Consider the following 27,049-nt stretch of genomic DNA (forward strand, 5'->3'; position numbering starts at 1 on the left):
AATACATTCCCTTACGGGGGAATTATGATAGTAGCTAGCTAACTGCATATTTATAATGCTCACTATAGATCTGTGGACACTGAAATTTGTGTACCTCATGATATATTACAAGGAAATAAATTTTTAGGTGTCAAATTTATGTACTCTCTCCGTCCCCGAAAGAACGACCCATTTGAGTTGATTACGCGGGTATTAAGAAAATTAAATGAAAAGAAGTAAAAACATATTAAAAAAGATAAATTTACATGGGGGGTTTGTAAAAAAAATAGAGAGAAAGTAATAAAATTACATGGAAAATAAAATTTTTATATGGGGAAGCTAATTTTACACAAATATTGTTGCAAATTGGTAGGTGTTTTAATGCAAATGGGTCATTTTTTTGGACTAAAATTAAGCCAAATGGGTCATTCTTTCGAGGTCGGAGGGAGTGTATAAGGAAATAATATCATAAAATATACATAATCCGTTTCTTTATAATTGCAACACACACTTTATCACGGTATTTAAAAAAAGTGTACCTCACATGATATATTACACTTAAGAGGTTAAGATGTTAGGAGTATAATCAAGCAGCCATAAGGTTTGTAACTTTTATGACATTTCCATATTAGAAAAGTGTTGCAACTAAAAAAAAAAAAGAAAAAGGGAGGAAATAAATAATATTATGAAAATCTCGTAGAATATTTAATAATTATCATGCTCTCTACTCTACAACTCTATATACTACCTCCGGTCCAAGTTAGTTGCAACTTTGGGTATTATTTGTGAGATATAAAATATTCCAAAGTTGCAACTAACTTGGACCGGAGGTAGTATTATATAACCAATGATGTTTTTAGGGTTTCATTAAGCTTAGATGGAACAAGTTACAAAGACTCCATCTCCTCCCTACTACCGATCATTGTAGGTACATAATATGGATTAAGCCGATAATGTTTATACTATAAATACAGTAAACCTCTAGCCCCTTGGAGAGAGGGTTGACCTCAAGTCCACAATAATTTTATTGTGAAAACTGAAAAGGTCCAAACAAGTTTTTTCCAACCTTTAGAGGCGTGAACCTAAAATTTTCTCTCCCTGTAAGTCCCTTGTCAGATTCTTCACTTGGCTTCTTGCTCGCATATAAATACGGAGTAGTAATTACAAAAGACAACCAAGAAAGACTGCTGTTGGCAAATTTGCGGGGAAAGACCACTGAAAGCGCACATACATTTCTACTGAGGTCTGCGACAACTACAAAGGCAAGAAAATAGAAAGCATCCATCTTACCCAAGTGTAAGATGGATTTTGCAAGAAAAGACAGATCAAATGCATATACTTTTATGCTAAAAATTCTTCTCATTATACAAAGACGTATTGAATCATGAGATCACCATTTGCCGAATCAAAACTTGCCTCCATTTCCACTGAATGGAAATCATCAGCAGACATATGATCCTGACTACTGACAGCCACAGGGGTTTTTAACAGCTTTACCCCTTGCTTCCATTGTCTATGATCTGGTGTATACAAGCAAATCAGTCAATATGTCCAATTGCTTTAATAACATAAATGTAATGATGTAAAAAAGGATGTAATATTTCACAAGGAAGTTTATCTACTAATGCTTAATACCTGGGCCAGTTGATACAACAATATCGTTTTCTGCACTTAATACCCAATCAATCCAAAGAACAAAGCCATGGCATATACCAGTCCTAGTAAACTTAACCTGTAGTATAGAAGAATGTTCATATGAAGTCAACTTTCATGCATAGTCATAATGCAAAATTTTTATGTTCTAAAAATGCTTCCAGCGAAAAAAAAAAAAAAAGTAAAAGGGATGGCATTGTTGGCTAAGAAGGAAGCAAACAATTCCATTTAGCCATCTGATCTGCTACTTTCTGATGAGAACCGCCCCCCAAAGCTCAGGCTATGACGAATAGGAAACATATGTATCGTTCAGGCAAGCTAAATTGTACATCGCAATAGGATCACCTCTACAAATATATGAGTAGTTTTTTCCCCCTAAAAAAATTAGATAGGGAAATGGCTACACTGAGGTTTAACAAAATTCTCAAACTATCTTGGCATTTTAGAATTGTCTTAATCCTCACATTTCTTACAAGATAGTTTTCCAAGATCTGGCCATCTAGACTTAAAGCTTATATTAATAATTTTTAAATTAAACATACATTAGTTTAATTGCATAGAATAATATTACCGTCTCCACGACCAATAAACTTAGTGGTAAATAGCTAGCTAGAAAGAAGCTAAAACACAAGGAGCAATTGAATTGGAATTTAATTAAGCTTAAAATACAACCATTTATTACAAAGAATATAAAAATAAAATAAAAAACCATGGAAAAACCTATCTAAATGAAACTAAATAGACCCCCCTGTCAACAATCTCTACAATTGGCATCATTAACACTATGTTTGGATACAGGGAAAAGGAGGAAGACACTTTTGGGGTGATGGTAATGAAGGGGAAAATGGGTTAAAATTTCTTCCCTCATTCCTTAATAATCAAATCTCTCCAAAATTGGAAATATTTGGAAGAAAAATGAAAAGTCTTGAGTAAATTAGTCTCTATGCTCATGAATTTTTCTCTCCTCCCCTTTTCTTTTCTCCAATTGAACAGCAATAAAGTTATGGAACCTCTTAATAACTTACCCTATTTTATCACCCCTCTTTCTCTCTCCCTCTCTCTCTTAAGCTTAAACATGGTACCACGGCTACCACGCACACAGGTATATGCCACAACTGACATGATACATATGCAATTAATTCCCATGTGTTTATGATGTAAATTTGCCTTTTATTAGTCAAGGATTAAAAATGATTCTACAGGTTTAAGAGCAAATAGCAGCGACATTTAGTTTATCACAGTAAGTATAAATTTTTGAGTGAAAATACTTTGACATTTTGTGCGAAATTTTTAATTGTATTGTGAATCAAAAATAGAGGAAATAATACTTAAATAATAAAAATATTACTCCATTTGTTCCCAGAATTTTTTTTAACAAGTTCAACTCATATAGTGTAGATTCTTGTTTCTAGGAAATGTTAATAAAAAAACAAAGTGAACAAAAGAAAGATACGAATAATGTAAAAGAGAATTGGTTGATAGGTGGGTGAGTGTATAAAAAAGATGGATAAGTAAGAGTGTGTAAAAATGGTGTATATAGCGAGGGGTAAGATGATTAAGATAAGTGGAAATGGTTAGAATTTGGGTAAACAGGAGTAAGATATATTATTGATTATTTTGGTAATGATTCTCCAAATTATTTTATTAATTATGTTAGTAATTAAGTCTCAAGCTAAATTTTACACTTGATTTTGTTTTATTTTTAGCAAAATAACAATGTTAGGCTTTTTAAATATGAGAATATTTAGTTACCTTTTGTTACTTTATTCTATTTATTCAAATTATTTATACCTAAACTTGATGTCATTTGTAAATTATTGGAATAAAGATTGTAAGGAAATTATGAGTTATTTGAAGTATTTGAGTATGGTTATACAATAAAAATTAATACGCAAGACCTGCAATATACATAGTATATTTTTTTGATACATTTGGTAGGAAATCATGAAGATCTAATGTAGAGTGTAGACATCTTGGCTAAAATTTAACAAAAATCATTACAGCTAAATAGGTAAATAGTATATACGGAGTACAAAGATTTATTCTATACATAAGACAAACGAATGAGAGAGTGACATTTGTCATCCTCACATTAATTTGCTTGTCTTATCTATTAACTATTACTAAAACAAAATTTTGCTGATGTCATCAATTCCTTGAAGTGCTTACGTGTCAAATTCTCATTAAAAATTTTCCCTCCAAATTTATTTTTCTTGAATAGTAAATACACATTTATTTAGCTTCTACTCTAAACGTATAAACTTAATGAATTATACAACATTAAATATATATTTAATCTAACCATCATTTTAGTATATATTTAATAACATAGTAAATAATTTTTTTTTAGGGAATAATAACATAGTAAATATTACAATATGATGCAATATTAAATAATAACAATTATTTTATAATAACATAGTAAATATTACAATATGATGCAACATTAAAAAAATAACAATTTTTCTATAATAACATAGTAAATACTACAATATGATGCAACATTAAATAGTAACCATTTTTTTTAATAAAAAAAAAAATTATAAAATTAAAAAAAAAAAAAAAAAGACTATGTACATGTTTTTTAATATATATAACAATTTTTTTAAAAAAAATAACGAGTCAAATCATTTACAAAGTCTTATATAGCTGGCCACCGTGTGGCCAACCATTAAAGGAGTTACTTTGTTAGTGTAATAGGGGTTGTTTGGTTATTGTTAAAGGGGTTACTTGGTTAGTGTTAAAGGGGTCACTTCGTTAATGTAATAAGGGTTACTCGATCAGTTTTATAGAGGTTACTCGGTAATGCATTATAGGGGTTACTTGGTCAATGTTACAGGAAATACTTTATTTTTATTTTTTATAAGTGGTCACACATAAAACGGGCTGCAAATCATTTTAGAAAGTTATAAACAACAAAAGATAAAAAGGAAATATAGAAAAATTACTAATCAACCACCGTGCAACGCGCAGGTACTAATCTAGTAGTATAATATATAGAAGATGTCGATTGCGGATTGCGCTTTAAATTATTGGACTACTTTGTGGGCTTGAGAGAAACAAAATGACATCGAAAAGGGGAGGATTATCAATTCGTGAATGAGATTTCCAAATACCAATGATTGAGAAAGTTCTCTCAAAATACACGTTGATCATCAATTATTTAAACTGATAACATTTGTTATCTCTCACCACAATTCCATCCTTCTCTCTGTCTCACTCCTCTATATGTTTGTTTGTGCACAAAGGCATATTGGAGTCTAAGAACATTTTATTGGTGTGTGTCATGTCCAGATGCCCATGTCCAAGTTACCTATGCAATTCCTAATTCTTAAAATATTTATTCTCAATGAGTAAAACATACACTCATGTCCAACACTCATGCTCGAGTACAACTAACACAATTTATAAGGTATACAAAATGTCTAAAATATCTTTTGCCAGTAATCTAATATATATATATATATATATATATATATATATATATATAAAGGGGAGTTTTTCCCCGAGTTTATAGAGAGCCACGTAGGATTTAATTTTCTTAGCGCGCCACGTAGGATTATAAATTTTAACCGTAGCCAATTAAATAAGAGATTAATATTTTATTTTAGAATTAAATAATTCAAATGACACGTAAGCAAAATTGACGAATGAGAATTTTAAGTTTATATCAATTAAATATAAATTATAATCTTTTGATATAAGGAATTTTAGCATATAAATAAAAAAAAATTATTTTAAAAAATTCAAACAAACCGTGTATCGCATGGGCTTCATCTAGTGTTACTCTAAAAACATGATTTTTACATCCAAGCAATTCAAATTATATAGTTTTAAAAGCTAGAAATTCAAAAATTCCTTTGCAGGGAATGTTACTCTAAAAACATGATTTTTACACCTGAGCAGAAGATGCATAGAGTGTGTACCTTCGCTTTACCAGAGCAAGAACTCATAGGTTTTGAGAAGTCAAATTCCATCAGTGTCAACCTCTCACTCAGTTCCTGCGGATAACATAAGGTTAAAAAAATAAAAAATAAAAATAAAAAAATAAAAAAAAATAAAAACCATTAATTCAAAATGAAAGGTTTGAGGGGGTAAGGCCGTAAGGGGGTTGAGGAAGTGGTATCTATACCTTAGATTCCCCACTTTGCCAGACAAAGAACGGCAGCATAGGACCCTCCTGAGGAGATGGCAAGTTGCCACATGCCCCCAGGATGGTATTGGCAACAGAATGATTAAATCCTTCAATATATGCAAGACTGCAACGACTTTTCCAGAGATCCTAACAAGCAGATCATAAGGTCACATATCCACCCCAACATACCAACAATAAACATATATCAGGGCTCTTACCGGGAGAAACATGGAACAAACTCGTAAAATTCCTTTGCAGGGAATGACAATAGCATCTTTGGACAATATTCCTTCAAGCCTTGTCCTTTCTTTCCTATATTCATATCACAAATATAGTCAATGCAGGAAAAAGTCAATATTTAAATAAGAATCATGAGATGGTGACTAGCATGTATTTCATATATAAGAAGGGCTGAAAGTCTAGCATTGTACCGACCGTATACTAATAGAAGCTCAGAATAGATAGGGATAGAAGTATATGGAATTGTACACCAGCAACTAGATTTGAACTTCACGTAGATGCAGTTTCTATATAATTGTATAAAAGGATGTGTTGCAAATTTTAGACGGAGGAAGTATTAAAGTAAGAACAATTAAAATTGAACATCATACTAGGAAATTAAGCAGTGATTTACATTGATAACATTCTCTATTTTGAGGTGTTAAGAGTAACTCTGTCATAAGCAAATGCTCGGTCAAAGCTAAGCATCAAACAGAAGAGGAAAGTGGAACCTTTGGATATATTTTCCCTCTTCACTCCCCTAGCTTGGGTCCAAATCCTGTGTTGCATGTGGAAAGTGATGAACCATACAGTCATACTAAGCAGACTATTTCTCTTTCTTTCTCCATGTTTTGGTATATTCAAAGAAATTGCAGATTTAAACTACAAAATGTACTTTGATCTTTCTTGAAGATTATAAATTTTAGAACTTAAGAACGTAATTGAACCATTATCCAGGGTGGTAGAAAACCATTATCCAGATCCTATCAAAGAGCTACAAGCAGTTTAAAAAATCAGAAAAGGTAGCAATATAGTCACCAAAATCGCAGATTTTTCCATGGAAGACATGTCTCAGAACCATAGTAGAATGGCTCTCCAGCCAACAGGTCAATCTACACAGAAAGGAAAATAAGCAACATTAACTAACAGATTCAGTCAGGAAATCCAAATCTAAATGCTCAACTTCAGTCAGAGAGGAAGCAAACGTAAGCAAACAGAGGTATTATAAACGCAAATTATGCCAAAATTTAAAAGGATTGAGAACTATGGCATGAATTCGAGAAAAATCATTGTTGTACGATGAAAAAATTTGCCATGGCTACCTTCTTCCCATCTGTGTCATGTATAGACATGCACTCTAATCGGTGGTCAAGAAGCTTCAGACAGTCAGCAGAAAACTGATTTGTTTCAGCAGTAGCTTGCAGATACTGCAAACCTCTCTCTCGCAACCCAGGAAACAACAACATTACACGGGAAGTTTTGCAAAGATGAGCAATGGCTGTGGCTAAAAAAATACTATCATCCAGAACAAAACACAACGGGGAATCTTTTCTGCACAACTGCAAATGGGGGGAAATTTATATTAACTCGGGAAACAAGGAAAGAGGAGGGGGGGGGGGGGGGGGGACTCAATAAAATGAACATACACCATTAACATACAACCAAAACAACATTTCAGTAACTCCAACATTAATAGTTGTTTTTTCGTACCAAATAGTAACTCCAGCACAGACAAATCACATGAATAACATGGTGTAGATACACTGGCAGTTTTTCTCCTTAAAGCACACAATGATCATACAAGTATACAACCTAGTGAAGACCAAACCTATAGACTTCACCAATTTTATCAAGTAAATACAAAGTCTAAAGTCCATCCTACAAATGGAAATTTTGAATATGCTATCCACATTATTGTGATACTTCATCATATGGTTTATATTGTCATTAGCATTGAACAGTTTTACAACAAATGATGAACCCATAGAACATTGAGGAGACGAATAATGCAATCAAGCCCTTACAGCATTTTGTAAAGCAAGTGACACATAATGCCTCCAATTATCATCAGAGTAAGTAGCAATTTTTTCAGGTGACAAAGTAAGCTGGAAATCATCTTTGCGAATAATGTGCTCTTTCTTAGTTCTTTGGCTTTCAACCCGGAGGCTATAAGAAATACTTATATCCGAGTGGACGGCAAGCAACTGAATATTTTCACCCTTGGATACAGATAATCCTTTTCCTGGGACAAACCAAACACATTGTTTCCAGTGGTCACACCAATTCCCATTACCTGGCATATTGACAAATTTAGTCAGCATGTAAGATAAATATAAAAAAGAGCTTTTACAAATAGCAACAGGAAGCAGGATTATAATCTTATTATTGATATAAAACCACTAACGCACTGTTCCAATAAGGTCATATGTTAGTGACAGTTGCGAAAATAGCAGAAGTAAGACATTCGAAAATCTCAAACATGTGCATGAAAACCTTTCTCACCAATATACTAGCATAGTCAATGATGATTAAAGTACCTGAAAATTCTGTCTGTAAAAGTTTGATCCACTTTGGTGCAGTAGAGTAAAACACTGTTCCTTCTTTATCAAGCTGAAGTACCCACCTAAAAAAGTATAAGATCCTATTTTGAGTGAGCAAAAAGATAAGACAATTGATTCAGCTTCTGAGATGATATACCAGGAGAGAACAGCATTTACACTTCCACTAGTAGCTGCCTCTACGAGTACCTCAGCCTCCCCATGACTGCTTGGCCGTTTCCAAAAGTCAAATTCAAAAATCTTGAAGGGTTCTGAAAGCTGGACGGATGTTATATCAAATACTTATCTCAGGTATGAGACTATGAAAATTTTTCAGGCAGAATTGAAAATACAGTTATACCAGCTTTAATTCTTCTTGCAATGGGTCACAATGCATGGGGTACTGCTGTGGTTTGACACCCAAAATGGAACTGTGTTCAGTTGGAACAAGACGAATGCCATCTGATGCACAAATCTCATTGCTATAGAGATCATGCAGCCTCCATAAAAAACTGCTTTCAACTAGCTGAGGACAAAGTTGCACTTTGTTAGACAACAATATAGATAACCTATAACCTAAAATGGTTTGAAAGGTTATAAAGAGTTGCCATATATATATTTTACGGGAGGGATCCTCTGAAAAACATGTCTAATAGTGAAAACTGAAAACACAGTATAAAATTCAATAATAACTTAATAAGGGCTACTGTAAGTATAAAAAGGGGTAGCTATATATAATATGAGGGGTATTGCAAGAAACCATGAAAGTGTTTCAAGTATATAATGTATCTCGAGACCAAGAAGTCGATTACGCATTAAGAGCTGATATAATGCAACCAACATCTCTCCTCTTTAAGGAGATCGCAAAACAAATGAAAACAGAGTTTGGGGGTTGTATTTCTTACGCCTAATTTTGAAATACTGTTGTTTACTTTGAAGTTGATTTTGATTAAATCATGACAAAAGAGATTTTGTTATTTTGCTTGTTTCAGGACTATATGGCCATTTTTTTTAGATGCAACACTTCTACCCACTCATACTTTTGTATTATTCCTCTAATGATCCTAACTCTCACCCACTCATACTTATTTATGATTTATATTCTTTCACAAGCTAACTTTTGAATAAACTATTAGCCCAATACCTCTTTTTAATTATTTTTAATTCCCTAACAAACCCCACGTAACATTTTTTAACAAATTCAACTCAACCACTTATAACTGTGCATGGGTCAAAGTGTTACATCAAAAAAAATATATATTACATAGGGAGTACATGGTGATGAAGAAAACAGGGCAAAGGTAAGTGGGTATGTGGTTTATGTGCTGCCTGAATAGGTTACATATAATATGGGCATCCATACATTGTACACAACAACAACAACAACAAAGCCTTAATCCCAAAATTATTTGCGGTTAATAGTAAATTGGTAGCTAATTTTGATAAAGGGAACAGTAAATTGGTAAGATAAAACCACGCCATTTTTTTTTTTTTGGATCAGGCATAAGGATGGGCCTTGGTGTGGCCTTTCACCTCAAGAGATAACCCACTCATCGTAGCATATGGAACCTTGAGGATGGGGGGAATCCCATCCCCAAAGAATGCCTAATGAGACTTGATCCCTGACCTCAAAGTCATGGGATGCAAGCCTTTACCCCACATATTAAAGCGTAAATAAGTTTTGAAGAGAGCATTATAGCTTCAGTACTAATACTATAATTGATAACAAAACATAACCCGTATAATAATTTTCAAATAAAGTGTTTACCTATAAGTAAATAAAAAGCTCTCCTAGGATTGTTGATCGCCAGGCATAAATTTTAATAAGTTGAACTAAATCCTTATCTAGCTTGACGCACTTCGATTCAGTTCAGAGGATCTGAACATATATCTCAAATCGCCAACAAGCAAATTCAGGCAATCCTGATCCATTGTCAATAATACCCTACTTCATCTTACATAAATTTACAAGTTTTTAAGGTCGTCACCAGCTAATATCACTTTGTACCTCCACGGTGTTTAAGTACTAATCATTTGGCAAGTTGATTATAGGCAGACTTGGTATCTCAAACCATGTGACTTTTTTTTTTTCTCTCAAGAAAATTTCAGACCTAAAGTGCGCAAAGTCACAAACAATAAGGTTACAAGCTTCTAGTATAAACTATATACACAAAAATAGGGGGAATATCAAAGGAAATCTGATTAAACAGGCTTGGATAAGCAAGAAGAAGGTTTTTAAATATCTTACCTGGCCATAAGTAACTGCTCGGTATGGGACAGTATCAGGATTCTCCACCAGTAGCTCATCATGTGCATTTTGCAAAGTAGGTATTAATCCTTCTCCCAATAATTCTGAATCTAGGATCTCACTAACCTACAATTCAGTATTCCACAAACAGTAAGAGACATTAAAATTCATTTGTTATGCAGTCTAGTTGCAAAGATTTTATTTCAAGAAAGCAGAAGAAGAATGACTGCAAGCACAAGATCTGTCAAGAAATTTGAGGTTGCATGTTTTAGGTTGAAAGAATAGGTTACTGAAGTTCAGGTGAGTTGTGACGTGTTTTATGAGGATGTGACAATGAAGAAATAGAAAATATGTTGTTTGACTATACTTGAGTATGGAAGTGTAGCAAAGCCTCCTTAGACAATTAAAAGGATTCAATACAAAATGGAATGGAACTAAATGGTTTTCCAGAAATAACCTAGCCTGTAGAAGGCTGTAAAAACAGAGCCCCTATGGAAGAAGTCTGAAACACGGCGCTGTACATGGCATACAACCAGAGTGCAATGTAAGAAAAAGGTAGGAAAAGTATAAGAGCCTAATTTATATTAGATGCCTAAGCTAGCTGACTATAGAGGTCTCAAAAGTATTGTTACTAAATAATAATGTGCCGAGACACTAAGGCACATGCCAAGAAAACAATGCTTTCATCCCACAGCTTAAAGCTTATACCATTATCTTTCAGGTAGATAATCACAGCCAACAAAAAATATAGAATCAGAAAGAGATTAAGTTTAATATACCCACAAGTATATCAGCTGGGGTACAGATATCAACTCCGACTTTTAGTTCATCAGAGCGCTTGTTGATGACATGTATGTTCTTGGTCATACCATTGGAATGCACAACTTTTCTCATCAACTTTGCCATCGGAAGGTAAGACTCACATGCAACCACCCTTCCTTTGTCATCACCAGCCGCAGTGCAGTCAGCTGATCCCATTGCGCGTGCAGCCATCATCGATAGCAGTCCAGTGCCAGCACTGGACATACCACCACATTCAAAACAACAAAAGATAAGAGACAGAATGTTTCAGCTCAATACAGTACAAAAACTATTACAAGTACCATACCAATAACTGTAAAAGCATATAACTGCCAAAGTATATAAACAGAAATGCAAAATTAATTTCCAAACAGGAGTATTGGGATACCAAACAAAGCAATAGGAAGCGAGTGAAAGTTAAAATTGATTACCCAATATCGAGGACATTACAAGGTCGAGTGACAGTGTTGTCAATGGCTTGACGATAAGCTTTGTTTCTGGTGGTGTCGTTAAGCATATCGAGATACGAGGTTGTAGCCAAATCCACTGAGGAAACATCATCTTCATCGTCTCCTTCCACAACCACCCACTCCGATTTGCCGGTGAGAGCGTCGAATTTCAGCTGGAAGATTCGCTGAGTTGGCCCAGACCTCATGCCTCGGACTCACTCTAATTTGGGTTTTGGGACAAAATTGCACTACACCACCTACGGGCTACGGTTAGGGTTTTTTTTTGAAAAAAAATTTACTTAAATTCATTCAATTCACTTTAGCTTCAATCACTTCAGTTCGCTTCAAATGAGTTAGAAATTGGATTGGTTTATGAAATGTATTGGATAGAACATGAATTTAAGCATTTCCTTTCCCCATTTGCTAACCAAACGGCCCCTAAGACTTTTGAAAGCAAATAGGGGCAAATATGTAAACAAACATTTTTAGGGATAGAAATGTCCATGCACTATTCATAAAAGTTTAGTAAAACTTGTTATGAGGTAGGGATGTAATACATGTCATTTAATAATAAATTTTAAATTGGTCAACCTTATTAAAATCATAATAATAATTTTGAAAACTTGAGAATTGAAAAGTTAAAGAACCTTTTTTTTTTTTCTTGTTTTCTATTTTAAGTTTTTTATTTTTATAGAATTAAAAAATTGAAAACAAAAAACAGTGCCAGACAAGCCCTTAAACTTAAAAAAAAGTGAAAAAATTGTTAGAAAAAAAACTTTTAAAAGCTTTTTTTTGTTAAAAAAACATCACAACCTTTTTTTTGTAAGATGAAACCTCCCCTTTATTTCCCGGCATTGTCTAAAGTTTTCTTGCATTGACTTCGTCTTTTCTCTAAACCATATGACATTTGCAAAAATGTCCTTGTTGACATTTTTTTCGATTCTCTTTAATAATGGCAAAAATGTCATTTTATACCTATGTTCATTCCTATTTATTTATTTTCTACCATTTCTATATAATAAAATGGTTTGGATTACTGAATTCACACTAAATATTCTCATTCCCATTATTCCCATTTCCATCAACTCATTTTTCTTCAATTTATATATATGTATATATATAAATTCTAATTCTACATTTTCACCTGGTTCACCAACGAGTAAGACCCTATTCACTTTATCTTACAAAAAATAAAACTAAATAAAAATAATTTAAGTAAAATTATTTTCAACTCAGCTAAAATGAGTTTAGTATAATTTAGTAAAACATACTTCCTCCGTTTTTTTTATTATTTATTTATTTATTTATAGTTGTAACACTTCCCTAAAATAGAAATGTCACAATAGTTGCAACACACTTATTTTATGTTAAAAGTTGTACTATCATTCTTATTATAATCCCATAGCCTACTAAATTATACTCTTAACCATCTCTTTCCTCCAGGGGTGTTTGGCAAATGGGAATTGAGGGTGGGAATGAGAATTTTAATCCCAAATAAAACAAAATCTCTTGTTTGTTAAATGGGAATGGAATTAAAGTAGGGAATGGGAGTCGGAATAAATAGGGTGAATTCCCACCATTTTATTACCTAGGGAGGGTAGGTAATAAATGGGTGGGAATGGGAATAAGTAGAAAATGACATTTTTGCCATTAATGAAAAAAATAGAGGAGAAAAATTAGTAAGGGTAATATTGTATTTTTGTTATTTATTCCCCATCTATTCCCATCCACTACCCAAACAAAGTATTGTCATGTTTTTCTATATTCCCAACAATCAATTCCCAATCTCATTCCCACATTTTAATCCCCAAATTCCTATTCCCCACATTCCAAACGCCCCCCATTGTAAGTGTTTTAAATCACATAAGACTCACTTTTTTTTTTTTTTTTTTTTTGGTTTTTTTGAAAGGTAAGACTCACTTTTCTTAAATAAACAAGTTTAGAGACGCACGAACATTCGTGCGTGTGAATCTATCAAGTATAATTCTTTGGTTTTTTCAAATAGATTTTTTTTTTTTTTTTTCACATGTTAGTTTTTTAGATGGTAGTTTTTACAAAATGATGGTATTGTGTTAGTTTTTTTTAGATGGGAGTAGTTTTTTTGGTTTTTTTTAAAGGATGGTATTTTTTTTCTTAAAAAAAAGACAAAAATGAGAGGGGTATTTTGAGAAAGTGAAATTTATCACCCAAAACCCCTTTCACTTTATATAGATAGGATAATTTCAGGTAGTAAAAATAAGGCAAATTTGCCAAAAAAAACCTTTTAAATGCAACATTTTGCGAAAAAACCTTTTAAAAGCTTTTTTGTTAAAAAAAACCCGAAGTTAAAAAATTTTTGTTCAAAGAAACCTAGAATCACTAATTAACTTAATTAACCTCTAATCTCTTCTAATTACTCTCTAACTCTTACTTAACAATTTAATATATAAAATTGAAAGAAAAAAAACATCACCACCACTCTAACCACCAGCCACCCTCCTCCCTTTCCCCTTCCCCTAGCAGCAGTCCCCTCCCCCAACTCAAACGCCGCCTTAAACCCTCCACCTCCGGTGACCCACCTACACGTGCGGCCAACCCTTTTTCGAAACCCTAAACCCGACAACCCACCTTAAGATTATCGAAACCTAAAGCAAAAAAAGAGCAAATCAACAACAAATTCCACAAATTAAGCAAATCAATCAACCACATCAATGGCGGACTGGCTGTTTCCGATCTTCGACGCCATGTTTTCAAGCGTTTATTGCTTGCTTAGTTCCTCACTCATTTTATCTTTTTCAAAATTGAATGATTGTAAATGGTTGAATGTTGATAGTAGTTGAAGAAGGGGAAAAAGTAAAGTAAAAGAGGGAGAAAGAAAACACAATTCCTCCCCTGTCGAGGTCGAGGTCGAGGTAAATGTCTGTGGTATTTCAGGATTTTCGGTTGAGTGGGTGTGGATTGGGTTGTTTTGCGGCTGGGGTGGTGGGGGTAGGAAGCTTGTCGGGGTTAGGGTTTGAGAGGGGGTCGATCGTAGGCGGGGGTCAGGCTGTTTGGAGGTGGTTTTCGTGGCTGCGGTGGTAAGGGGGAAAGGGAAGGGGTTCGGCGGTGGAGTTGGGTCACCGCCGAATCGGTGGTGGGAGCGGCAGCTAGGGGAAGGGATGAGAAAGGAAGGTGGCTGCCTGGTTGTGTTGGTGGTTAGAGTGGTGGTGGTTGTTATTTTTATTTAATTTATAAATTAATCTAATTATTAAATAGTTAAGTGAGTGTTAGAGAGTAATTAGAAGATATTAGAGGTTAATTAAGTTAATTAGTGATATTAGGTTTCTTTGAACAAAATTTTTTTAACTTTGGCTTTTTTCTAACAAAAAAGCTTTTAAAAGGTTTTTTTTTCGCAAAATGGTGCATTTAAAAGTTTTTTTTTTTTTTGACAAATTTGCCTAAAAATAATTCCACTTGACCAAAAATAAGCTTAAATGAAGTTGAAAATTTGTGGAATGACGAAGTGTTGATCGTGGCGAGAGAAGTGCGAAAAGAGGACATCGTCGGCGAGGGATGCCGGCATCGGCGTGCATCTTTTGCCAAATCGGTCGGATTCCCACCACTACACGCCTGCTTTACCAGGTTTTCTGTTTTCTCCCATCCCTCTATATTATTTCCAAAATTCGCGGAGTCTTTTAATTTGAATTTGATTTTGATTTTGATTTTGATTTTGCAGGATGAACGTGTCGTCGCTTTTCAGGACATCAATCCTTCCGCCTTCCGGTGCGTCTTCTATGTTTATTTAGAGATGCATTCGACATTGGCTTGAATTGTATATTTTACAACACATTATACTGTTTGCAAGATCACATTCTGAGATTAGAGCTTGATAGGGTTTTTGCGTCTGTTATCCAATTAGAGAGTTTGAGGTTTACAATTTCCATGTAAATTTCATATGATATTGTTTTGTTACCAATATTCTGAGGGTTTTGGCGTCTGTTATCCAATTAGAGAGTTAGAGGTTTACAACTTTTATGTAAATTTCATATGATATTGTTTTGTTACCAATATTCCTCAGACATTACTTGGTCATCCCTATTGAGCACATCCCAACAGTGAAAAACCTTGAAAGAGGACAACAACACTATACTTTGGGTAATGCTACTCATCTTCAGTTCCCATTTTTGAATTCAATCACAATCCTAAATCCTAATATAGGATCTTGTTATCTCCAGTGAGTCACATGCTTAATGTTGGTAAATCGCTGTTACAACAAGATGCCGCACAGTCTAATGAGCATAGGTATTGCTTCCCATCTGCTACTGTGGCTCCTATTTTACATTCACCTTTCTGCTGCATCTCTTCTTTTTTCATGCCCCTCAGTAGTATTTGTGTTCCTTGCTTTGCCAGATTTGGCTTTCACCAACCCCCGTTTAATAGTGTTGACCATCTGCACCTTCATTGCTTGGCACTTCCTTTTAAACCATGGTAGAATTTCCTTTCTATACTTCTAAAATTCTGTAGCTTTTTATAGTTGTGTCTGGTTTCTGTCGTTCATTTTTATTATAAATTGCCAATGTAACTTTCTTTTTTTGCAGCTGGAAATTCATTAAATACTCATCATTGGGGCCACTTGGTGGATTCATTAAAGCAGAGACACTCTTGGAGAAACTTAACCCCTAACAGTTTTCCCAATATAGGTATATACCTTTCAATCCTCACTGCATTATAATCTAGAGACCTTGGGATAATTTTAATGTATGAAGTACAGTATGTAGCTGCTGAAATTCAATGAATCATGCAGCACATGGTCCACATCATGTGCTTTATGGACTCTTTCAGACTTTTGACGGAATAGGATGTGAAATTTTTTAAGTTATTTAATTGAGCAGATTGTGGCATCATGTGGTTTTGCAAACATCTAACTAATTTTTGCTCGCGTAGGTTAGATCTCCATGTTTATATGGGGAATGTTAAACTGTGGTACATTGAAAAGGCAATTAGATAGAAGATATCTAAGCCATAACTTTAGTTTGTGATTTTTTTATATTTTTCTGGAAGTTAGTCTACTATTTATACAATAGGAGATAAAACAACATAGTTAATTGGCTGTGGTGATTAAATATGGTATAGTGCTCTGTCACTCTAGATCTCTCAAGTCAGTCCATTTTACCTGGCAAGAAAGCCACAGTTTTCTTCGAGAGCACTTGATTAATGGTGATCAAGCATATTATTATATTTTGTTTTCATATGTCTAACTCAATGAGTGAACTTCACACCGGTAATCTGTTGAAAGCAATAATGTATTTGTCAGTCGTTAGTGTCATTTTTTAGATACGACATTAAACAGTGACTTTAATCTAAGATAATTTTGTTTTGGACTTGTTGCCAGAGAAAATTTTCAGCTATTGTGGTCTAGAAAAATCACGATGATCTGTCTTTGCATTAAGAGGAGTAGCCAGTGCTCAGTGATGTTATGGTCTTCCTTTAGATTGGTTTAGGCGTTTATAGGTTAAATACTTGAATGTATGAATCCCTCTATACATCCCTCACAGTGGTAAAACACTTCATTTTTTACTCAATATGATATACTATGTATCAATGGTTCCTTGTGAGCCTGTTCCCTGCCTATTTGCTGGACTAGCCTTTCATCTTTGGTTGATCTTTGCAAGGCAGGCCTTATCAGTATATGCGAGTCTTGCTAAATCGCATGTTTTTGCACTTTCAATGATGGATGAAAATGAAGATCAATCTGGGTCTGTTTTGGTGGGGATTTGGTAATTTTTGAATAGCTAACGTATTTTAGAGCCCCAAACCTCTTGATCAGAGCTTCAAGGAATGCTAGTTACTCAATTTAGGGAGCATGTCGAATAAGGTTGTGGTTGAGTACAAAACCGAAGGTTAAAAGCCGAGAGAGAAGAGGTGCATGTATCCTATTTGCAATATGTGGACTACACTTATTTTTTTTAATTATTTTTTTAATTTTTTTTTAATGGTGGCTTAATTAGAAATTTTCTAGAAAACTCTTACTGTGTTATACTCCCTCCGTCCCATAATATTGTTCCTGTTTTCCTATTTTGGAGACCCAAAATATTGAACTTGTTTCTATTTTTGGATAGTATGTAAACACTATCATACTCTCATTTTTTTTTACATTATTCATTGTACTTCCTACATTACCCTTTGAATTTTGCACATGCCTTGTACTTTTTTCCACTTTCTCTCTCTAACTTTTGTCAATAATTGTATTTTTCACTTTTATTAATGTAATTCATCTACTTTCTCCTCCTATTTCTTATATACCGTGACAAAACACATGCAGGAATTATATATGGGACAGATGGAGTAGATATATGAGGTGGTTTTAGGCTTAAATTTCTCTAAATGTAATCTAACAGGCTTAATCATATTGTGCTCGGGCAGTATGCAGCTATTGTTGGATGCCAAGTTGAGGATGAACTTGGGTTTGCCTCTTGGAGATTACCCACATTCGAAAATATTTTGGGAAACAACTATTTTGAGGATATTTAGCCAACTTGATGGGTGGAAGGAAGATAGTCTCTTTCTCTTTTTTTTTTTTTTCTTGGGGGGTGGGGGGGGGGGGGGTTAAGTTTGGCTCAATCATGCTTGTCTAGTATTTATCTCTATTATCTCTTCCTGATCTAATTCAATTTCTATTGCAAGTGAATGAAGAGAATGATGAGGAGTATTTTTGCAGTGTGGGGAACCAATATAAGGAAAGACTGTCATATGAAATGGGATTTGTTGTGTTGACCGAAAGCAAGAGGTCTAGGCTTTGGAAAGTAATGCAAAATATGTTGCACTTGTAGAAAAATGGTTGTGGCGTTTTCCTACTGATTCTCAGTCCCTTTGGCATCTAGTTTTTAGGAGCATATATATGCACTATATTGGGTTGGTAGTTGGTTGCACAAGGGACTCTTAGAGTGAAACTTGGTTGTCCTTGAAAGTTTATTTCATTAGCCTTTTTTTAATCTCCTATTCAGTGAGGTTCAAGGTATGGGATGGTGTCATATTCGTCTTTGGAAAGATGTTTGGAGATGAGAGCAACCTTTTAGTGCCTGATTCTCTCTAATATACCAAATGTCTACTCTCCATAACCTGCATGTTGCTGGTCTTTATGGTGATAGTGCTTGAGATTCTACGGTTTTGGAGATCACAACATGATAGGGAGTTAGTGGAGTCACGTCTCTACTAAAGGAATTGATTTTCTAGTTAGGTGCACTATCAACAGGCACTTTTTCTTGCAAATAATTTCTTAAATATATGAATCAACCCCTTTGGTTTCTAGCTTTTCCAGTAACATGCTTCATTTAGAAAGCAAGGGTATCTTTTAAAAGCAACAGCCGGGTTAGGTTATATCATCAGATATCTGATTGCTTTGTTCTGCTGATGTTGGTGCCGTTCACATGGTCAGTTCACTTTGAAGTGGCTAGTTACCTTTGGCAGAGGTTGTTTGGTTTGCAATAGAGATTGCAGGTTTTCACTTTAGGAGAAGAATTTTACTTCCTGGTTCTATCGCAACAATTACCATTTTAAGTAATTTCACAAATATTGCAACATTTCCTTATTTGCACATGTTTTCTCTCTTTCTCTCTCCTCATCACATGGGTCCCTATATTTATTCCTCTCTATCTGTCCTCTTCTTAAAATCCGTGTCCCATCCTCATGTTGCAATATTTGGGGATAGGAGGAAGTATTATGGGCAATACTTAGAGGGTAATTTTTTTGGTGTGTATGGTTGGACTGAAACTCCCTAGCCTTTTGATGCATTTCTTTGGCTTCTGATTTGTTGTGGGACAAAGTAACTTATTTAGCCTTGTTATGGGCTTAGTAGGCGTGGATTTCTAGGATAATATTTCATGTCTCTATTAGAGCATAGGGCTACTCGGCCTACCCCTGTAACTTTTTTCTTATCTGGGATACAAGTTATTTAGACATGGTTAGCCTGTATTCACTGGGATTAATGCTCTGATGCTCAGCACTGTAATCTATTTTGTAGAGGGGTGGTTGAAATGTTGGTCAGAGGTATATGTAGTTTCCTTCTTGTGTATGCTTGTGGTTCTTGGTCTATGTCATAAATGCAAAAACTCTGTTTGGTCTTGTATTAGTACTAATTGCTTTACCAAATGTGTAAGAAGATGTGCATTTTCTTTTGCAGGATTCGATAGTAGCTTTTAGTGTTTCAAGAAGAATAAAGATTTAACTTATCTGAGTTACTAAAGATTTTTTTGTTGTCAGTTCCAGATGTGTGTGTGTTCATACTATATGGTGCTATGTCTTGTGCAACCTTTTGTGTTAATCTCTTGCTGTCGGTTATTGCTGTGTAAAAAGTGTATCTTTGTGTGCCCAATGTGTCTATATTATCCAAAATTGTCATTGTTACAATGATGTACAGATTTCCAGTAAACTTTTGTTGATTGCACATATGCTATATTAATGGGAATGAATTCCCAGTTGACCTGTTAGTTGGCTGATTGGTTCATCTCTGGCTTTGTTATTGTTTTCTGGTAGCATTGGTTTAGGGGATGATAATAGTTTAATGTGATCCACTACTATGGAGTTTTGGGACTTTTTTTACTAATAGTTAATAGCCATAATCAGTATTAGAGTTGATAGCAGAAAAAATCTTTTACTGATCTTTGAAAATCCCTTTCATTCTTGTTAACCAAATGCCCTTAGGATGCAAACACACATTGGATATTCGTTTGCTACCTGAGCCATGCGGTCTATAAGCAAATAGGATATAATGTTGCATCTAGTTACCGATACTGATATATGCATATGTCCATTACTCTACATCTACAAACACAGATGAAATATATGGTTAGAGGCCCCATCCATCATATAGTTACAAGGAATCCATATTTGGGGGAAGGGCATATTAGTTATAGTCTAGTAGTAGTCACTTGGGGAATAAGCTAGAGGTTTGTTAGGAGGTGTTTTCTATAAATAGGCCTCATTAGGAGGAATAAGGACATGTTGAATATTGTGAGGTTTGTTATTAGGAGAGAGTGAGGCTCTCAAAAGCTCATACTTGGAGAGCATCCACCTCTCGAAAGTGGAATCATCATTTGAATTAGTTTAGTTCTCATATTATCAATATAATCATCATTTTAATTCTATTTGCTGCCATTGTTAGTTCTGGATGCTATGTCAGTTTCTAGCAATAGTGTCATGGTGAATTTGAACATTGATCCCCTCTTGATGAGACTATCAGTTAGGGAGGAATATTGTTTAATCCACTAATATGGAGCCCGCTTTGGGTTTTTTTTACTAATAGTTAATAGCCATAATCAGAAAAAACAATCTTTTACAAATCTTTGAAAATCATTCTACCAAATGCCCTTAGGATGCAAACACACATTGGATTTTCGGTTGCTACCTGAGCCATGCAGTCTATAAGCAAACAGGATATAATGTTGCATCCAGTTGCCGATACTGATGTATGCATATGTCCATTACTCTACATCTACAAACACAGACGAAATACGTGGTTAGAGGCCCCATCCTTCTGATAGTGTCATGGTGAATTTGAACATTGATCCCCTCTTGATGAGACTCTCAGTTAGGGAGGATATTGTATTGCCAAATATTCTAGGGATTGTGACTGTAGTAAGTTTGAATCTGGTGGCTGTTGTCAAGGGACTTTTCACTGTGTAACAAGAATGACTAATTTAATAATAACATTCTCAGTATCCAAGGCTGGGAGCTCCAATGAGATACATCCTTTGCTGTTTCATGCTCAAATGTGAGACAAATCTATTCAGTGTTTACAGAGTCACCACTTGCTCGTAGCAGTAGTAAACTAGTAATAGATAAAATATATATTAAGAGATTGAGTGAATGGGGTTTAGATTAAATATTCAATAACTCTAAAGACTTTGTTGTAGTCCTTGTATGGTTACTCAAGTTTTTAAAGCAAAAGTAGGTCGAGTATTGTTTTTATTTTTTTTTATGTTTTTTTATTCAAATTCACTATATACTTTGTAAGGCTCTACAGGTGATCAAATCAGTCTGACATGACTAAATTTGGGTAGGTATCTGATTTGAATGTTGGCTTAGCCTAATCTAATTCATGCCGTCTTTGAGCCAATCAATCGAGGTAGAAAAATGTGACATTGAGTAATGCTTTAGCAAAATTTTGGAGTGGACTCTTCTTGATCAAGGGCTCAGGGTTTTCATCATCTCTAATGTACTGCCACCTTTTTTGTTCTAGTTAAACTAATTGAAACAAGGGTTTTGTAATATAGTGTAATAATATTAACATGAATAATCATCTTTTAATCGTTAATGTGGTCTTAAATGCAGACTCTTATCTTTAGTAAACAAAATTATATAGAAAGTTTCTGGGTTTACCAGCCTTTTTTCTTTTTAATGTATTTCAATTTTGACCTTGTAGCTTTTAATGCTATCGGGTTTGAGTCAAAATGATTATCTGGTTATCCAATTTCATGGAGCGGGTGGAATTTCCAAGTTGTCTTATGGAAGTTAGACTTGAACTGACAATTTATATTATGGCTATTGGCTCCTTTTTCGATAACTTACCTAAAGATTAGGTATTTACTTTACATCTTTTTAACCCTGAGTGTACATGTTCATCTAAAACTGCTGTATGATCTTTACACTTTATTTCTGCATAAATTTCATTTTACATTATACTGCATCTATGTCTGTAGTATCATAAGCTAGGTTGAGAAAAAGATTCACCAAGTAACGTTTAAGCTTCCTTATTTTTTTGTTGGATGATATCTACTTCCTAGTCAGCTCCTGAGCATTGGTCCATCTCTTTTTGTTTTTTTTGCTGGGCCATTAATCCTATACCACGTAGTACCCCCTCTTTGCCCATTCTTTATTTGATGGGCTCTTTGCCTCTTCTTATCTCTTAAATTGATCTTCAAAGAACTGGTTGTGGCCCACTTAAGATAATTATTGTAAGTTTAATGTTTGTGCTTATATAGATATACCGTGTTTTATCTTGAAGAAAATTATAGGAAAAAAGACAAAAGATGTACGGTTGATCTTTAGTGTTTTGCTAACCTTTCAAACTCTTTGGAAGTGACAGACTGATCTCACTGATGAGAAGTATCGACTTGGATAGAAAATGGTTTTTTGCATTTTTCTACTATATTTTATAGATTACCTAAATATCCATATCCATCTAATTTTTCAGTTATGTGTTGAAATTGGATGCAACAGAGTAATTGGCATATCACATTTACAGCTGATTTCTATAGAAATGAGGTTCTTATTGTGAAATTAGTTGTTCACATTACATTAATTAGGTAACCACCTATCCCATATATAGACCAAAAAACCCTGTTGCTCTCAGTCTTTGTTAAAGTTTCTATATAAGAACCTTTTTAATTATCATTAATGCTGCTTTTGAAGTGTTTTTGTGAATAATCCACAGGCATCCTTGTTTTGTCCCTTGAAGCATTACTGCTTTAGTATGCGTCTCTTTTTGCATAAGCATTTTTTAATACATCCAGATTTAGGTGGTTGGATTGAAACTTAGATGATTGTGTAAGGGATAAGATGCTGAATGTATAGTTAGGCTAATTTTTTAATAGAATTAATACGAGTGTGACAGGATGAGTAGAGAAGGCCATTCGATTATACTAATTTTTGACATAGAAAGTCAATATGTGGTGATGTATTTATAGTGATTTTGGCAGCTTTAGAGTATTCCCCACCGTACTACCTACGGCCGTCAAAATTCTGGAACCACTTCCTTTCAGTGGAATTATTGAAACTGGCTGCATACTTGTCAAGCATCAAGTACAGCTGGATTTTTCTTGTAATGTTCACAGCAGTAATAGTTCGTGTCACAATTTTCCTAATATAGTCGGATGAACCATAGAGCAAATAGCTGGGTGGTAGTTATGCAGTATTTTGCACTTGTGACCACCACTATTTTATTAGTGATTGATCTATTTAACAAGTAGTTTCGTCATTTTGTAGGTAAGCTGTCGCCTGTCAGGCCATTGTCATTCTGTACGTTAGATGTGGAATTGGCAAATGGCAATAGGGAAAGTTAAGTGGTGGTTTGAATAGGTGTGGTGTACTAGTGTGGTATGGTAGTTATGCAGTATGAAATTGTGATCTGCTGCTATATCTGGGTAGCAAGTAGTAAGGTGTAGTTAGGGGCAGTTCCTTGAAAATTGAAAGATGGAGGATGAACAGATGATTGTTGGAGATACAAAATAATGTTGTGAATTCACAATTAGTTGTAGTAAGGGTTAAAGGGGACAAAGATGAATTATTAGTAATATTATGTTCTGTTAAATGGATTGTTTTATGAATATAGTGGTGATGATTTGGTTGCGACAAGTAATTTAGTTGAATAAGTAATACTGTAATAAGGTGTTTGAGCAGTGGGAATTGTTGTTACTAGTATTGTAAGGGTGGAAGAGTGGGACCATGTAGGGATTAAACAAGGGAGAGGGAGATCGAAAATGTCTTGGTTGGAAGGAGTTAGGAAGGATATGAAGTATATATATTTGCATGAGGATGAGGCATTGGATTATAAGGGATGGAGGAGGAAGATTTTTGTCGATGACTATACGGATAATCACTTTTGGTTCATGTAGCAACCCCAATTATGGGATTAAGGCCTTAAGGGCCTGTTCTCTTACGTTGATTCCGTTCAATTCAGTTCAGCCCAGTTCAATTCAGCTCAGCTCAGTTTAGTTCAGCTCCTAATTTCCTTCTCTTATAAAATATTCATTTAAGTTCAGCTCAGTTGAGTTCAGTCAATGAAAACAGGCCCTAAGGCTTGATTTTGATAGAGTAAATGAATATATAGAGCTGTAGAGATGATAGGTTGTAGCTTAATTAATGTTATTTGTAAAGGGTGTAGGGCCTGGTCCTTGTAAAGCCATTTGTACTGTAAGTTATAGCTGAATGATGAGTCTAAGACCTTAACTTGATGATGATAACAATACCTAGGCTATTTATTTCAGCATTGATGCCTTTTTGTCACGAGTTTTTAAATGCGAAGCATATTTGTAGAGGCCCTGAGAAAGTAAGCAAGTAAGGCTTTGAATACTCGTAAACTCGTAATGGACAATCATAGGTGATTGGTGACTGAGAAGAAAGAAAGGGTTCAAATAATTGAGTTAGGAGGAGTAGGACTAGTTATTTTGTGTTTGGGTGGGTAGGTGGTCGTGGAAGTGCCAACAGAGGCCAACAACACCTTCTTCTATTTTATACGGAATACCATTTTTTATTCGTCGACCCTCATCCTTCTTGTGGCCTCATCTAATCTGTCTTTTTCTCCCTTTTATTTTCCTTTTTTAAATTTAATTTAAAATGCATAGCACGCCAAAAGCAAGTTCAACTGTTGTAATTGTATCTTTGTTTTTTTCAAAAAAATTAAAATAAATTAGCTAGCACCAAATTGGGACCATCGACTATTGTAATTTGGACTGTAACTAAGAATTTGGACGTCGGCTTATGTGTTGCACCCTGACATGCCCGTGCGCCCTTTTCTTCGTGTTTGGCCTAACTATTTAGATTTTGGAGCCATGCAATATGCAATTTGCAAAGCTGTCTTTTGTTTTTCCTTCCCCCTTTTTTTTCTCCCACACTTATTATTATTATTTGTATTACTCTGTATTATGTACTTCATAGAAACACTTATCATTATCAATCAAAGCATTAATCTCATCAGAGCGAGTACTCCATAAAAACACTTAGTAGTAGATAATATATACAACTACTTTTTTTTTTATTTTCAAAAATTTAATGACCTTCTGCTTTCATAAGAATAGCTTATTATTAACAATTGATGTAGGGAATCATTGTCAAATAAGATTATGTATCCAACACAAATTGTATGATTATTAGTTTTAGTTAGTTACTAATGAGATGCCTGATTGATTTTAATTTGGAATTTGTTGAGGTGCAACCATCAAGGTTTGGCCTTATATAGGACACCTGTCATGCAAACTTAGGACAAACTTTTTATTACTATTGGATGAGAATTGCTCATAAAGGATTTTTTGGTGGGAAATCCTGAAGCTGAAATAGATTGAACCATAACTGGTATGCTGTATGTAAGCTGGCATTCATCTATTCTATAAAATTAAAGTTTTCTTTTGAACACAGAATACTATTCCCTTCCCATTAGTATTAGTTTGATGGAGACAGTAGAAGAGAGAAAGAACGTTATTATTAGTGAGTACTATTATTATTATCACATTAAGATTGATTTCATCATTAAATTATATCATCTAGTTCCTGTGTTTTTGTAGGTCTCTAGGTAGCTAGCTGTCTTTCAGTTTCAGTGATGATAAGCGCCAACTTGGCAACTTATTATTAAAGGAACACCAATTTCTAAGAGTTAAGACTACCATACTTATGATTAATTAATTAATGCATTCCATAATTTATTTTTTTCAAATTTCATTTCATTATCGTTTTCTGCCTTACTATTACTACTCCTGTACTACTTTTACTTGATATTGTCGCCTCTTAAGTCTTGAGTTGTACTCCTAACTTTCTATATTCAAACCTGGCGGTACCGCTGACTCAAACCAAACCATTCTTTGGTCAATGTTTTTGTTTAAGCTATTTACAATTGTTCAATTTATTCTTTTGGCTTCTTGCCCTTCTTCAAAGCCAATCGGTCAATTCACCCCTTCATCCTTAACCGCAAAGGAAGAAAGATTATGAGAATCACTCTACCAATTATACTTGCCCTTCATTTGGCACCATTTTAGTCAATTTAAATTTATAATAAAGTCTAACCTTACAAATTATTTCCATTAGAATTCTTTTATATTCAACTTTAATCAACAATAAATAGATTTTATTTAGAGACGAATTGATTAACAAAATTTGTCACGATTCCATAATAAGCGTAACATACAAAGTACTGTAATAGGTCTAATCAAAATCGGGAAGATGAGGGGTAACAACTAACAAGTACTGTACTTCCTCTACAATAGCTGACTTTTTATATTAGTATCTGTAGACTCTATATTAGATAGAGAAAACTAAAACTATCCGTATCTTGAACACAATTACAACCTTCTTAAAAAATCAAAACCAAGCGCATCAAAGTTAAAAACCAACAAGACTATAATACCCCACTGCTCCTGTCTAGTATCTTTTGGCTCCTGTCTGGTATCAACCTATACGGAATGTTTCCTTCCTAACATTTTAGACAATTCACAATTCTTAGTTTAAAGAATTGCCTTCTCTTGAAATTAAAATACATACCCTAAATATCTACCTAGTCGAGTGGAGTGGACTAGTACTAAAG

The 27,049-nt window shown here is 34.3% G+C and overlaps 2 protein-coding genes across 5 annotated transcripts; one reads left to right on the top strand and one right to left on the bottom strand.

Moving 5' to 3' along the window:
- Positions 1–784: 784 nt before the first annotated feature.
- LOC145597852 (protein arginine N-methyltransferase 1.6-like) lies at positions 785–12,055 on the bottom strand. 2 transcript variants are annotated; one of them, XM_081654108.1, is made up of 14 exons: positions 11,785–12,055; positions 11,336–11,570; positions 10,553–10,678; positions 8,666–8,830; positions 8,465–8,583; positions 8,305–8,390; positions 7,792–8,060; positions 7,090–7,326; positions 6,806–6,879; positions 5,986–6,079; positions 5,765–5,914; positions 5,559–5,633; positions 1,615–1,711; positions 785–1,499 (listed from the first exon to the last, which is right to left on the bottom strand). In XM_081654108.1, the coding sequence occupies exons 1-14, from the start codon at positions 12,006–12,008 to the stop codon at positions 1,342–1,344; spliced, it is 2,109 nt and encodes a 702-aa protein (XP_081510234.1). In that variant the 5' UTR covers positions 12,009–12,055; the 3' UTR covers positions 785–1,341. The 2 variants fall into 2 exon arrangements, 1 of the variants encoding a protein (XP_081510234.1); XR_014103432.1 differs by lacking the exon at positions 785–1,499 and adding an exon at positions 6,499–6,545 and having other exon boundaries at positions 1,638–1,711.
- Positions 12,056–15,239: 3,184 nt separating this feature from the next.
- LOC145597460 (bifunctional adenosine 5'-phosphosulfate phosphorylase/adenylylsulfatase HINT4-like) lies at positions 15,240–26,890 on the top strand. Of its 3 annotated transcripts, none has more exons than XM_081653638.1 (7): positions 15,240–15,402; positions 15,497–15,543; positions 15,839–15,915; positions 15,996–16,062; positions 16,171–16,248; positions 16,359–16,460; positions 21,819–22,055. In XM_081653638.1, the coding sequence occupies exons 1-6, from the start codon at positions 15,334–15,336 to the stop codon at positions 16,441–16,443; spliced, it is 423 nt and encodes a 140-aa protein (XP_081509764.1). In that variant the 5' UTR covers positions 15,240–15,333; the 3' UTR covers positions 16,444–16,460; positions 21,819–22,055. The 3 variants fall into 3 exon arrangements, with proteins under 3 accessions (XP_081509764.1, XP_081509763.1, XP_081509762.1); XM_081653637.1 differs by lacking the exon at positions 21,819–22,055 and adding an exon at positions 26,037–26,890 and having other exon boundaries at positions 15,241–15,402; XM_081653636.1 differs by lacking the exon at positions 21,819–22,055 and having other exon boundaries at positions 15,242–15,402; positions 16,359–16,661.
- Positions 26,891–27,049: the final 159 nt, after the last annotated feature.

Source organism: Chenopodium album, chromosome 20 (assembly GCF_948465745.1).
Source record: "Chenopodium album chromosome 20, dcCheAlbu1.1, whole genome shotgun sequence".
In the NCBI taxonomy this organism is placed as follows: domain Eukaryota; kingdom Viridiplantae; phylum Streptophyta; class Magnoliopsida; order Caryophyllales; family Amaranthaceae; genus Chenopodium; species Chenopodium album.